At 39.8% G+C, this 15,968-nt stretch overlaps 1 protein-coding gene across 1 annotated transcript in view; it reads left to right on the top strand.

Annotated features, from left to right (window-relative positions):
* Window positions 1–3,810: 3,810 nt before the first annotated feature.
* The window catches only part of LOC119421988 (zinc finger protein 16-like), a 16,785-nt gene continuing 4,627 nt past the window's right edge, over window positions 3,811–15,968 (top strand). The window contains exon 1 of the mRNA XM_037689341.1: window positions 3,811–4,179. Coding sequence (XP_037545269.1) covers window positions 4,101–4,179 — 79 coding nt within the window. The 5' untranslated portion in view covers window positions 3,811–4,100. The remainder of the gene's footprint in view (window positions 4,180–15,968) is intronic.

Raw genomic sequence — 15,968 nt, 5'->3', positions numbered from 1 at the left:
TCCACGTCTCCAGAGGGGTCGGCGCTCTCCACGTCTCCAGAGGGGTCGGCGCTCTCCACGTCTCCAGAGGGGTCAGCGCTCTCCACGCCTCCAGAGGGGCCGGCGCTCTCCAAGCCTCCAGAGGGGCCGGCGCTCTCCAAGCCTCCAGAGGGGTCGCCTCTCTCCGCATCTCCAGAGGGGTCGCCTCCATGGTTGTCGCACGCTGTGGTTCTCCAGTGCCCCAAGTCCTCTACGCCGCCAGACGCGGCTTCCAAGGCCTCTACGCCGCCAGACGCGGCTTCCAAGGCCTCTACGCCGCCAGATGCGGCTTCCAAGGCCTCTTCGCCGCCAGACGCGGCTTCCAAGGCCTCTTCGCCGTCTTCGCCGCCTGCCGCGGCTTCTTCGCCGTCTTCGCCGCCTGCTGCGGCCTCTTTGCCGTCTTCGCCGCCTGCCGCGGCCTCTTCGTCGTCTTCGCCGCCTGCCGTGGCCTCTTCGTCGTCTTCGCCGCCTGCCGCGGCCTCTTCGTCATCATCGCCGCCGGACGCGGCCTCTTCGTCATCATCGCCGCCGGACGCGGCCTCCAAGTTGTCTACGCCGCGGCCTCCAAGGTCCTATGTGTTGGACGGCCTCCCGGCTGCCCCCCTGAATGTTGGTCCCGTGATGGACGGCCTCCCGGCCGCCCCCCGGAGCGTTGGTCCCGTGATGGACGGCCTCCCGGCCGCCCCCCTGAACAATGACTTTAGGGACGGTCTCTTGACCGTTCAGATCTCGTGTTTTTCTGCTCGTGTTTCACCTTAGTTCTTGTCAGTTCCTTGTGTTTCCTCTGGCCCTCCACCCTTGCAGTGCCACCCGCCCAAGTCCTTCGGGAGGGGGGTTTCTTGGGGACGCCTGGAGGCGTCCTTGAGGGGGGGTACTGTAAGGATGGTACCATTTGGTGGACTCGGTTTGTGTCTGTGTTTCCCTTGTGTGTTCTCTTCAGTTTAATTGGTGTCACCCTTGTCTTGTCACAGCTGTTTGTAATCACGTCTCGTTTTGTCCTTGTATAAAAGCTGTCTGTTCTGTCTTGTTCCTCGTCGCGTCGTATTCGTTTGGGTCTTCTGTGTTCTCCTGAGTTTTCCTGAGCTTCCTGAGTCCCGTTTGAGTATCCTTCCTGAGTCTACTAATTTATGTAAGTGATGCTGCCTCGTCAGCTTATTGTTTTGTTACTTTGTATTCACCATTAAAGTATTTAGTTTTTTAATCTGCCGAGTTGAGTCCTGTCTGCACTACTGGGTTTGTTCCTGTCCACCAAACCCTGACACTAAGACCTATCACTCTTCTGAATACAGACTATAAACTTCTTATCATGGCACTGGCATCTAGGTTAAAAGCTGATCTTCCAAAAATCATAAGCAGCTCTCAGTCAGGATTCATGAACGGTAGATCAATTCATAATAATATCAGATTGGTTTTAGATCTTATAGATTATAGTGATTTGGTGGAAGATGATGCTTATATTTTATTTCTTGACTTTCAAAAAGCATTTGACTCAGATGAACATCCTTTCATTTATGAAACATTAAAACACTTTGGACTTGGTGAATATTTTTTTAACATAATTAAGATGTTACACACAGATATTAATAGTTGTGTTTCCCTTCCTGAAGGTACAGCCACTAGATTCAATATAGGAAGAGGCAGAAGACAAGGGTGTAGTTTATCTCCATTGTTGTTTATTACAGTCGCTGAGTTATTGCCCATCCGGTTAAAAAATTCTGAAATTGAGGGAGTTACTATAGATCGGGAAAAACTATTGATTAGTCAATTAGCAGATGACACTACACTGTTTTTGACAGATAAGTCGCTGTCGCTCTTGAAGTGATTAAATCATTCTCCAAAGCTTCAGGTCTAATTCTCAATCTTAATAAATGTGAACTTTTAAGTATTCATGGCATTTCGGAAAAGTTGCTGTACAATATCCCAGTGAAAAAAGAGGTCCGTTACTTGGGTATCTGGATATCCAAAGAATAAATAGTGTCAGCAAGAACATCCAGAAGCCAATTGAAAAATCCAGAAAAATCCTAAATAATTGGTTGCAGAGAGACTTAACATTATTTGGAAGATTATTATTGACAAAAACTGAATTTATTTCCAGACTAATATATCCCATTTACTCTTTACCACTTTCCACAAAAACCATAAAAGAAATAAACAACTTAATTTTTAATTTTATTTGGAAGAATAAACATCAATATATCAGAAAAGCAGATATAATTAAAAGTTATGAGGAGGGAGGAATAAAAGCCATTGATTTTGAAACCATGAATGGTCCTAAAGCTAAGATGGCTCCAGTCTTTCCTGAGATGTAGTGAAGATATTTGGTTTTCTTTACCTAACTTTGTCTTTAAGAAATAAGGTGGCATTGATTTCCTGTTGAAATGTGACTTTGAGGTTTCAAAGTTACACGTGAAACTCTCTGCTTTTCATCAGCAGGTCTCGTTTTACTGGAAAATGATTTTCAGGCATAACTTTAGTTCAAATAATGTCCCATTGTGGAACAACAGGGTGATTCTAAAGAGAAGAAAATCAATGTTTATGAAAGGAGGGATGGAAAAACAAATTTGGTCTATTGTTCATTTGATAAATGATAAAAAAGATTGGTCAAAATACGAAGAATTTTGTAATAAATATAAAATAATTTGTACCCCTGAGGATTACAAAAAGGTAATTGATAACATTCCAAATGTTATGATTAACCTAATCAAGAATAATTTAGATCAGATCCCAACCCCCAGATTGCATAAAATAATAATTAATTATATAAATTTTGTAGATAAAAAAATGCAATAATATAGTTTTGAGAAATCTTTTAATCAACGAGATCTATCCTGGGTCCTCCAAAAGAACATATCAATTAAAAAAATACTTTAACAAACAAGAAATTAGATCAATCAGAACTAAATTTTTTGAAATTTCCAATCCCTCCTAAAGTGAAAAAAAATCCACTTTAAATTTGTAAATTAAATTTACCCTTCACAGGAGTTCTTTAAAAGAATATTCAATTTTGAAATGGAGAATTGTTATTTTTGTAAATCAATGTTGGAATCAACAGAACATGTGTTTGACGAATGTGAGATTGTCGGTGGTTTTTGGAAGGAGTTACATAACTGGTTGATATCTAAGTCTCTTAAAATTGTTTTTTTTTTTCTTAGAAAGTAATAAAATTTGGAATTGTATTAAAGAATAAAAAAATTGAATATTTGATCAATAATATTATAATGTTTGCCAAATTCTACATCCATAAATGTCGTTTTACAAAAGCTCTTCCTATTGTAAAAGCGTTTAAGAATGAGTTTGTATTATTTGGTAATTCTTTAAAAAAGATTGACAGCCCCTGCTATCAAACTTTTCTCTATTTTTCAGAGTTTAAGTTGTTATAAACCCCAAGATTTACTTTAATTATTATTATTTTTTACCTGTTAAATTTCAGAAATTGTGACTTCCTTAAGTTTTCTTTTTTTCTATATATTTTGCTGGGTATAATATTGAAGTTTTAATTTTTGTATAAACATTTTGTTATTGATAGCGAGGTTTGGCCATGCTAGCCGTTATAGATTTGTGAAATGTGAAATTGTCATTGTCTTATTTATTTATTTATTTATTTATTTTTTATTTTTTGGTTACTATTCTAATAAAAAGAAGAAGAAAAAAAAGAAGATACAGAATGAATTATTTCCAGGGTGAAACAGCGCCGCTCAGTGGTGAAGCTGCACATCATTTAAACCATGACGTAGATGTGTCAATGATTTTAACAGAAGGCGGCGCTGAGGAGCAGATAATACCGCTGCACAGTTGAAACACCAGAAGAAGAGTGACCGGAAGTACGTCTTTTACACTAACAACGATAAGAAATGAGAAGTATTGTGTTGTATTTTTAGACTACGAGTTATTTTTCTGTAACATTTGCAGTAATCTCATCTTCTTGAGTTCGGTTCATCTGTACCAGTTCCGTATCTATTATTTTAAGGAAACTTTAGCTAACAGAGATGAGGAGATCAGGCTGAACAACGACGAGAGGAACTGGATACTGAAGAAATGTTGGAGTTTCTGGAAACAACAGTCGCAAATTATAAAGAGGAACGATGAGTTTAAAGGACAAACTGCAACACAACAAAACCCAAGATGCTGTTTTCAACCCAGAAGTTCTGCTTCACAGATCAGGTTTGTATCTAAACATTCCTGCTTTTCACTGATGATTTTGTTGCAGTTTCACAGATTACAATGAGTCCTCGAGGCTCAGTGAGACTAACCTATAAATAAAGATTGAATTTTATCAAGGTCATGTACACACTAACTTTTACTAAGGTCATTTGCACAGTATACAGTGATCCCTCATCTATCGCAGGTGTTACGTTCCAGAAACCCCCGCGATAGATGGAAATCTGCCAAGTAGCAACGTTATATTTATTTTATTACTTATATGTTTATATAAAGACTTTATAAACTCTTCCCACACACTTACAAATATTTCCCACTCTCTTACAAACACCATATTAAACCCAACATTTTTCAGTCAGGTCATCTGGACAGTTTTTTTTTTTTTTTTTTTTTGATGACCTGACTGAAACGTTGGATTGTATACCTGGATTATTGAGCATGGACTTTGTTGACTTCATATTAAAGCATGACCGATATGGAAATTTTGTCTGTCACGGATACTGGGAGGGGAAGGTTAGTGCTGATAACTGATGTAATGACTGTGTTTCTTCCATCCATTCATTCAACTGTTATTTATACAGGTTAGTCTCATGAGGACTCATTTACAAGAGAGACTTGTTTTAAACAAAGAACACAGATGAGGTACACAGAACAATATACAATCATTAAAAATGAAAAGTAAATAAAAGAAATTATTAAAAAAATGAAACAAAAACAGCTACATTATAAAGCATGAAGTTAAAGTGAATATATTACTCCTTAATGGCGTATTGCAAAAGATATTGCCAAAAAACTGAAAAGAGAAAACTGTTAAGACAAGCTATTGTTTTTGTTGTTGTTTGTATTAGAGCTGCAACAACGATTGGATAAAATCGATAAAAATCGATGATTAAAAGTGATGGCAACGAGTTTCATTATCGATTCGTTGTGTCGCACAATTAAGCGTCTTTCACGGCGCTGTGGAGCCGTTTTGTTCACCTGCAGCTCATTGTCAATGCTGACTGACTGAATCAGTGTTGCCAGGTGAGAAATGTAGGATTATCGTACTAGAGACATAAAATTATCATATTTTGAGGGAAATTATCGTACACCCGTCATAACCAAAATAACAAATCTATTGACACACTATAGTAGTGATGGGTCCGCTTCCAGACCGGCTCTGCTTCTTCTTCTTTTCCTCACTCATGGCGCGGGCGCAGCGGACTATTCATCCAATCATGGCCGTTGTTCTGAGACAAATGCAAACACGTCACTCGTAGGTCACATTTAGAAAAGCACGATTGGCTGGAATTTCCAGTCAATCGTGCATATGTTTGCGGACACAGATGCCTTCAGGGTTCACAAAAAAACTCCGACAGACAGTTGCGATAGGCTGATGAGAACCAATTACAACCACATATTCACAGAATGGTCAAATTATCGTATATTTGGCCTTTTTTGGGATTATTGATAGTACAGAGGACAAAATTGTTTTACAAATACAATAATTATCGTACACCTGGCAACACTGGACTGAATAAAGTTTTTTTTAAAACTCTGCAGCGCGAGTTGAACAGAGCCAGTGGGAGGCGGAAGCAGAGTAGAGTCTGTTTTCAAAGGAAATTAAATACATTTTACAAATGACCGATGCAGCGAAAACTGTTCGACCCGAGTCCTACAAAGTGTGGGAGCACTTCACAAAGATAAAAACTGAGCAACATGCAGCTTTGAAAAGTGATGACCCGGGAGAACCACGGAGATGAAACGTAAACATGTCGGAGTCACGAGGAGGAGGAAGGAGCTGCAGCTGATACAACTCGTCATGTGTTGCAGGTGAGTCTCTACAATTTAACACATTGTTCTGTTTCCAAATGAGAAAACAACGTCAGTCTGTCTGTAGCTGAAGCTGCTGCTTGTTTGTTTATCTGATTAATGATGGTGATAGAGAACGTGTGTTACTTTTTATTTTATTTAATTGGTACAAGCAGTGTTTAAATGTGATTTATAAATAAATCTAACACAAAGACAATAATTTAATGATTAAGTTTCAACTTTTAATTTGTTGGCAAAGTCTGAAGACACTGCAGGTATGGCAGGATGAATTGCATTTAAACAGGAATTAAAGTAATTTATTACATCTACTCAAATGTGTGTAATTATGTATTTTATATGTGTGTGTGTGTGTCTGTGTGTGTGTGTGTGTGTTTAATTGCTCTTTGGGCTACTTATTTGCCTGAACCTAACGCTGTAAGTGAAACAAGGCATTTCTTGAGTTGCTGTAAATTATGCTATAATACATATTTACTCTCTCATTCCAGAAAACAACAACAAACAACAACATCCTTCATGATGGACAGACATCATGGACACCACAGCAGCAGCTGTCTTCACTGAAACATCCTGAACACGATCGTCACTGACATGAGGCCTCTGTTGATGGTTGAAGACGAAGGATTCACTACAATGATCCACACTTTTAATCCAGGTTACAATAATCCACACTTTTAATCCAGGTTACACTCTTCCCTCAAGGACACATTTTACAAAGTAGCTACATATTGTTCATTCAACCTTTATTTAGACAGGTAAATCCCATTGAGCCTCGAAGACTCATTTACAAGAGAGACCTGATTTCAACAAAGGATGACAACAGCGACAACAATAAACAGTTTATAAAAAGGCATACTGTACTTTTTTTTTTTTAAATTTTTTTAAAATTTTTTTTTTAACAAATAAGATGGAATAAAAAAGAAAACTAACAAAAAACTGCTAGATTCTAAGGCAAATGTAGAAAACTAAAACATTGTGAAAAATTGTGCAGGTATAAAGACACATTTGTTTATATTTTTGTGTACATTTTTTTAAGCTATTTGACTAATTTTTATTTTTTATTCAATATTTTACTAACAGAATAGTCAAATAGCAACTTGTTTTTTGTGTGAATTGCTATGTCAGTCAAATGTTCAATTTTGGAATAAAGGAGTGGAAATTAAAACTTTTTCCCCCCAGTTCATCGATTAATCGAGGAAATAATCGGCTGATGGATCGATTATTGAAATAATCGTTAGTTGCAGCCCTAGTTTGTATAACAAACAATAAAATTCAGTTTTGTGTTAGTTTTGGTCAAAGCTTGAAAGAGCCACTGCAGAAGGACCAAAGAGCCGCATGTGATTGTGGCCCCCGAACCATCACCAAGCGATGACTGTCAATAATGGTGATGTAGGTGCAGAGCGTGTGAGAGTATGGTTAAACAAATGTCTCTTCCAAAACTGAATGAAGGCATGAGGGGATCAACAGCGCGGTGTAGAGATTCAGTATCTTCGGCATCAGAGGGCATTCTATTTCTGGCACAATAGCACCTGGTCTGGCATGATGGGAGGGTCCTGATCTCTCCCAATCAATATCCTCTATTTGGATTCCTGACACATTTTCCTCAGACGTCTCTGGCTCTCTGATGAGGTGTTGCAGCATCCCAGGTCCCCACAGCTGGTTTGGAGAAAGGCTACACTCTGTCCTGATGGGATGGTCATTCCAGCCAGCAGAAAACTTTGCTAAATCAGCCTTGAGCCTTGGGAGGAAGGTGTACTGGGCACAGAACAGATGAAGATGATCTGAGATGTTCAGAAGTCCATCTTCTTCCAAACTCTGTAGTACATCATAAAAATGTGTGTCACACCTGTTCAAACATCCCTCCATAGGCACTCAGTTCTACAATTCAAAAACAGAAAATCAAAAAGCAGCAATGATTATTAGTCATTGTGATTGTGACGCCATTTGATAATCATTATTACAGAAAAAGTAATACCTCTGGTTGTGCACGCTTTTTCCACTAATAAATCTTCTTAACCGGAGTCTGAGAGATTTAGTTGTCATACGCACCACACGTGATACACGAGGTGGAACAAAACTGTGTATGCAGGTTCCCTGTTACATCCAACAAAAACACAAATTGTAAAGAACAACAAAGTCCATGCTCAATAATCCAGGTATACAATCCAACATTTTTCAGTCAGGTCATCTGGACAGTTTCTTTTTTGTGCTGAAACGTTTCACCTTCGATCCAGAAGGCTTCATCAGTCAAGGAAACACACAACAAAACTGATTCTTCCCCCAACATGTGGAACAAACCAGTTTTGCTTGTGATAAGATGGTCTCTTTGGTACGCCCCTCCTCCACTGCCAGCCCTCTTCCTTGTTGACAGTCATGTCAAACTGGTTGAAAACAACAAAGTCCATGCTCAATAATCCAGGTATATAATCCAACATTTTTCAGACAGGTCATCTGGACAGTTTCTTCTTTACAATTTGTAAAGAAAAACATTAGTAAGATCCGAGTCATGAACTACAGTGAGAATATACTACATTCACTAAACTAAGAATACACAAGATGAAGGGGCCGTTTACACGGCGCACATTTTGAGTGCATCTGCAGCTTTCTCTCTGCGGTTCTGCTGATCATTTACATGACACCAGTGGCCCCCCTCTTTGAATCCGGAGGTTTTTCAACCCACCTTCCAGAGTGGAGGTTTTTCGCTGACCCCCCGCTGATATCTTGTTTTTAACTGATGTTTCAGCACTTTGTTTCAGCTATGGCTGTGTTAAAGTGCTTTATAAATAAAGTTGATGATGATGATGATGATGATGATAATGTAAACATCTCTCGCTGAGGCTTTGTGTTAAACCACATGTTCACACGCACGCGCGGACAGACGCTATATTTCTATCAACATGGCGGCGGATACACTGCTTTCTGAAATATGACTGATGGAATATATTTTTAATCTCGTAGTTAATCTACGTCAGATTCCAGGTGCTGTGACCGACATCTGTGTTGGAAGAGACATGGTCTGATCCAGTTCTAATATCGCTGTTTATAGAATGTGGCACGTGCACACGTCGCGCTGCACTGTAACATAATAAATAAGCTAGATAAGCTCATCAAGAAGGCCAGCTCGGTGCTTGGACGCCCCCTCGACCCAGTGCAGGTGATGGGAGACAGAAGGACTCGAGCTAAAATAACATCATTGCTGGACAACGTCTCCCACCCCATGCATGAAGCTGTTGCTAAACTGGAGAGCTCGTTCAGTGACAGATTACTGCATCCTAAATGCACAAAGGAGCGTTACCACAGGTCCTTCCTCCCAGCAGCTGTTAGACTCTACAACCATCACTGCTCCCAACAAACTCTATAAAGATTAAATACACGATGACCTCTGCTTAAACACACACTGTAATACTGTACTGTAAATAGTCTGCCATTCTCAATGTTCCAATACATATTGAACATTATTATTGATATTGTTTATCTTATTTCTTATATATTGTATTGTTTATTAACATTTTAGGAACTTTTGTGTGAAATCTTTAAATCTTTTTATCTTTTTATCTGTTGCTGCTGATACACTGGAATTTCCCATCCGTGGAACAATAAAGGCTGTTTCTATTCTATTCTAAATGTGCTAAATAACAAGTTTAATAATAATAAACAGTATTCATGTTAGTGTGCGAGATATAATGAAGCTCTGAGCTAAATGAAGGTATCTGGACATTATGTAATTCAAATTTAAAATTATGCTAAACGTATAGCGTGAACACTAAAGTTGAAAATGAAGACATCAGGTTTAATTTTTATTTATTTATTCAACACCACAAACTGTATGTCACATAAACAGTGATAATTAAACTGAACACACTATTAAAAACAAGTTAACTGTAAACTACGTTAATGAACAACTGGACACTTGTTTTCATCCAGTATGGAAGTCCCACGTTCATCTGGCTCGTTCAGGCTGTCACTACTTTGATTAATGCAGCTTAAAACATTGAATGGATTGAATAAAACAACTGAGGGGAATTTTAAATAAATAGTTCATCCAACAGCTCTCTTCGACGTCCTAGTGCACTGCACCTGGGCCGAGCCTCGTTCAGAACCGGTCCGCCTGGTGGGAGGACAGCTTCTTCTTCTTTCAGGAAAAATAAAAACTCGGTTGTTTTGTAACCCGTGTAAATAGGGCCTAAGAATACACTAAGCACTAAGGGTACAAAATAGGAGTGCATCGATAAATATGGGATTTCCTTAATTTTTGGAAATCAGAAATCGTTTTAACAACAATGGTCTGAACTTCATTTATATTTCAGAGCACTTCCTCATGGCCAGTTAAAACAAGTCTGTATTATTGCTTGGATATTGTTCAAGGGTATGTTTTTCAATAAAATAATATTGGAAAATTGAAGGTGCATTGTGAATTTATAACACCTGACAATGTTGCTTATTAAACATAATCAGTATCGGCCAAAATCGGAATTGGCAGGTCAGGCTTTTTAGAGATCAATTATCGGCCAGAAAACTGCAATCGGTGCACCCCTAGTACAAAAACAATGCACCATAACAACAGCAGCACGAGCATGCGTCTGTGTGAGCAGATGAGGACTAATGAACACTTGAACATGAAATAATCAGCAGCATGAGATCAGCATCATGGATAGTCAGCAGCACAGATCAACAATCAAGTGGCATTACAGTGATTTTCACAGATTTTTTTTCCTGGTTAGAGATTCATGAGTCTAACAGCCTCAGGGTAGAAGTTGTTCCTCAGCCTGGTGGTTCTGCACTTAATGCTCCTCAACCTTCTGCCTGAGTGGAGCGGGACAAAAAGTGTGTGTGCTGGGTGAGTGGAGTCCTTCATGATGCAGGTGGCCCTCTTCCTGCATCTGGAGGTGTAGACGTATGTGATGGTGGGGAGGCTGACTCAAACAGACTTCTGTGCAGCCTTCACCACTCTCTGCAAAGCTTTTCTTTCTGCAGCTGTGCAGCCTCCATGTCACATGCTGATGCTGGAGAACAGGATGCTCTCCACTGCACACCTGTAGGAGTTGGTGAGGACTGAGCTTCCCAGACCAGTTTGTCTCAGCCGTCTGAGGAAGTAGTCTCTGATGAGCTTTCTTGATCAGGCTGGTGGTGTTGTTGCTCCAGCTCCAGTCCCTCTCACATCATTTCGGCAATATGGACATTTTCACCTCTTTCAGCTCTCACCCTGTAAGAGTTTGAAAAAACAAATTCAAACCGAATTCACATACTATTCAAATACCAGCCTGACTCATACTGAAGATTTATGCACTCGCAAATTTATGTACAACAATGAATCCTGCTGAATGAATCCTTGTGACTTTTCTCTAGTAATTAAAACGTTCCTGGTGTCACGTGACTAGTTTTAATATTTATATTTTCAGGGAAAAATATCACGCTGCACATACAGAGTCACATTGATTAAAACCACCAGACAACAGCCTAATTTAAAATCATAGATATTAAACACATCAAATCAAACTGACAATTTTTCCGACATGTTTAATGAACGAGTGTGTCTATGACAATACTCTGCTTTTGGAAGGTATCTGTTTAAAACACGTTTGTTTTTCAAACACAAACCGGCTGACATTATGGCTATTAGCATCTTTAGCTAACATATATGTAAAGGTAGCATGACTGTTAACAACATTTATTTATATGACGCTTCTTAAACACGTAATAAATTTGATACAAACCTGAGGGTTTGACTGCTGCTCATCTGACATGGTGAACGTTGTCTGTAAAACTCGTCTCTCTTGGAAATGACTCCTCGTGACTCAATGAGATTAAGCTCAAAATATGTGGAAAATAAAGCGGTTTTTTTTTCTTTACTGTGTTTTACGGTGGATTACATTCACTTTGTTGCATTACTGCCTTGTTTGAGATTGAAACTCATCCCTACATTTCCGTAAAGGAAGTTTCCACGTCAAGGTCCCAGATGTATAACAAAACAAACTGAATTATGACACTGAAACTGAATTATACGTTTGTCATCTTTGTTTAGTAAAGCCTTATGACTTTATCTTACAATAGCTATCTTTACATGGACATAAGTAATCAGATTAAACGGCCAGTTGGAATAAAAATGTGTCATGTAAACACCCCATTCGGATTATTTTTTGTTGATTCAGCTCGATCTGAAATAATTTGTAATCTGAATGAGACGGGTGGTTTATGCCGATTCATAATTTGAACGGCATGCATGTAAACACTTAATCTGTTCATTTTATTCTGATTGTGGAAAACTGACCTGACTGCGCATGTGCAAACTACGTCTACCTGACGTATTTCCGCCTGCCTGTCTAATGTTAATAATGTAAAGGCTCCAGTATACTCCCATGACCTGTCAGCCGCGCAGAAACTGCGCACTGTGCACAGAGGGTTGAGACTTCATGCTCGAGCGGCCACCCTGAGTGGATGCAGAGCAGCTCCCCAGACAAGGGGCGTTTACCTTCGGGATAAATTGAGGTCGCCGATTGGCCATTTGCTGACACGCCTACTGGATTGATTGACAGGTTAAAAAAAACAAAAAACGAGAGCTGGCAGGCAGCCGCAGCGGTGTTCTGTGTGTATATAAAAAGTTCTAAAGAATAATAATAAAAAAAAAATAAAATAAAAAAACAGGGAGTGCTGGTCCTGCAGCCTACACATCAGATCAGCCCACCAGGAAATCTCCAGACCCTCTTGCAGCCATGCAGGACCTGATGTTAATTCACTCGTGACGAATTCCTTCATTTCTCATCATTTCAGTCATGGCATCAACGGAAGACGAAGAGATCGCTTGCCTCTTGGCAAAAAAACTAAAGAAAAGGCCAAATCAGTGATGAAGAAGGGGAATTTAATACATTTGTGTCGCATACTAAATAGTCCGTCGCTGGGCAGTTTAGTTTATTGTGCGACACCATGTACACGTACGCGGTTGTAAAAATTGAGCTTTGCGCGGACATGTCCTGTGGAGGTACACACTTACCTCAGCGGATGGACGTACGCGGGAGTATACTGGGGGCTTTAGCATGTCGGGGAACCAAACTGGTCGTGAGCCACACAACATTTCTCCATTTTGGTCCATTTTGGGCGCTCAGGTTTGTTTACGTTCATCCCGGAAGTAAACCAGAAGTAGAACTTTTTCTTCTGTGTTTTTTAAGGAGAGTTTACCACTCTGCGCATGTCAGTACTTTTGTTCAGAATAAAAGCCCACTGCATATAAATGCTCGTCGTGAACAGATGTCTGGTCATGGAGATGTTAAATCAGGCCATTCAGGCTCTCCAACAACCACAGGCTGACTTAAATGCTGAGAGAAGGATGGCTGCGATCCACTTTTCTTGCAAATAAACACGGAGCAACTTTCCGCTTGTAAATTGAAGCGGTTCGACGACACACATGCTGCACACTAGTTCACACAACACAGATACATGTGAACCTCATCTGTGGGCGTAACCACATATGTCTGTGTTTTACCTGCCTGCGTGCTGAAGCCATGTGTCACATTACAGCCAATCACCAAAACTTGACACTGAAAGACAAGCCATGTTTTGATACTTACACCACCATAAAAGAACCAAAGTTGGGTACTCAGCCTTGTTCTCATTATGTTTGTTTCTTAACGTTTCACACCTGAGTTCTGTTACTGCGTTCCACACTTGTACTTTTTAATCATTATTATATCTGCTGACTGGCTTTCTTTCATATCCTACAGGGGATTGTTTCAACACCTGTTAGTTCCACATTTTGTTTGGTCTGTTTGGAGTCTTGCTTGTGGCTGTCTCCCCAGATGCTGAAAATATGGTAATTGGATTTATGATAACAGGATTTCTGCTTTTTGGAGTTGGTGGTTACCTGGCATATCGACAAATTCGAAAAGCAGCTATCCTAGCCATTGTGAAGTTGCCTGGCCTGTATGAGGGGATGTGCCGTACTGTGAACACTCAGACTCAAATGCTGTTTGAGCTGAGCCGTAAGCTGGACACAATTCTTGCTGAGAATCGCAGGCTACTTGCCGCTCCTGAATCGCTGGCGGGAAGGAATATATCTTGGAGAAATTGCAAGCTCGGCTCGGCGGAATTGACCACAAATTTGGCTGTTTGGATTATATGTACTAGTGAGACTATAAGGCAGACGGAAATTAAGGGAGTCGGCCTGACCCAAAACAACTGTTGTTATCTGAATTTGGCTCTCTTTGTCAGCCTGGGAAGACTGACTATCTCAAATTCTCCTGGATGTTATGTGAACAAGATGCTCTGCTCTCCCTGCTCCCCCTACCCATTCCCTTTCCCAAGGACATCTATGGACCTGTGGTACAGCTCTACCAAGGCGGCTGATAAACACACCATTGCTTATCATGGACTATGGCTATGACTCAAACTCGCCGCCTTGACTGGCCTCCCTCCTTTTGAACCCCTGGTATAGTAACCTAGGTTAGATGCAAAGGTGCCAGGTGGCTGCATTGCTCACTTGGGCAGCCTTTGCTAAGAGCCCCCCCCCCCCCCCCATCCCCACTCCATCCTCACCCACTCCACGTGCATATGTCTTATTATGTCATCTGTATGTTGCTTTTCTGTGCTGAGGTTTTTTTTTTCAACTTCACACTGGACACTGTGAGATATGATTCCCCCCCCCCCCCCTCTTCTTCCCTTGTGTTTTCCTTTTCCTTATCTAATGAAAAGGGCAGCACCTCCAATGATGGCTGCAGCCTCAGGCACCCATCTACCCATGCTTGTCTTTTTGTTTCTTTGGACGGGCTGTTCTGAACTGCAATGACATTAAAGGCTGATTCTGATTCAATGTCAGCTTCTCTTTGTTTCCTGACTCAACTTGAAATTTGAGAAATTAAATTTAAATTTGAGAATGATATTTTAAGTGTATTTTAAGTAGGGATGTACCGTTCCACTTTTTTTTTTTTTACTTCCGATCCCGATCCCTAAATCTGGATATCGCCTGATACTGTTCCGATATCATCATCATTATTGATTTTATATGAAGCTGTAATTATCTCCTCTCTATAGGCAAGTACAGTTTGTATTGATATGTGCATGCATGTCCAAAATGGCAACTTGAGGTAAGTTTTATTAATGTTGGATAAGTTTCAGTTAGAATTAAATCCTGCTAACGTAAAACATGTTAGTGTTTTTTTATTCCTAGCTTTAAAGTGGATATTCAAGTGATTAAATGGCTTTAAACATCTACTAAGTTCATGGCATAAACTAACACAGACATGGTCCCGTTTTTCTCCTCACTTTCAAAACTCTCCATAACTTGACGCCTCAATACCTCACTGATCTTCTTTGCTATTACACACCTGCCCGAAGTCTTCGCTCCTCCCTATCTATCTCTCTTGTAATACCTCCTGCCTGCATGACAACCATGGGATCCAGAGCCTTCTCCCGCAAAGCCCCTCGTCTCTGGAACTCTCTTCCACAGCACATTTGTAATTCTGATTCTCTGCCATGATTTAAATCTAACCATAAAATTCACTTTTTCAAACTTGCTTATTCTGTTTAATGTCATTATGTATTTTATCATTATTTGCATTTGATTTTATTGATATCTGTATTTTATTGTTTTTTGTTTTTTATCTTTGTATTTCTTGTTTGGTGACCTTGAATGATTTGAAAGGCACCTTCAAATAAAATGTATTATTATTATTTAGCATTTTACATCATTTTATAATGTAGCTGTTTTTGTTTCATTTTTTTAGATGTATTTATAATTTTCTTGTATTTTTCAATTCATATGCTTCTTTATGATTATTGTTGTACTAATAAATATCTCCTGGAGGGTAAACTATATCTTGGCTGCAAGTATCAAGCTGTGAAATCCTTCGTTTTCTACAGCTGATAGCAGTTGGTCATTAATTACGATGAAGTTTAGCAGCTTCTTGGTGAACATTTGAGCTCCGTGGCTTCTGCGGTGTGTTTTTATCGTTCAATTCGAAGCAGGGAGTCTGATTTCGGTCAGCCGCGCTTAG

The sequence above is a fragment of the Nematolebias whitei genome, chromosome 15, assembly GCF_014905685.2.
Source record: "Nematolebias whitei isolate Nwh7 chromosome 15, NemWhi1, whole genome shotgun sequence".
NCBI classification, from domain to species: Eukaryota; Metazoa; Chordata; class Actinopteri; order Cyprinodontiformes; family Rivulidae; genus Nematolebias; species Nematolebias whitei.
This window is presented reverse-complemented; position numbering and strand designations above follow the sequence as displayed.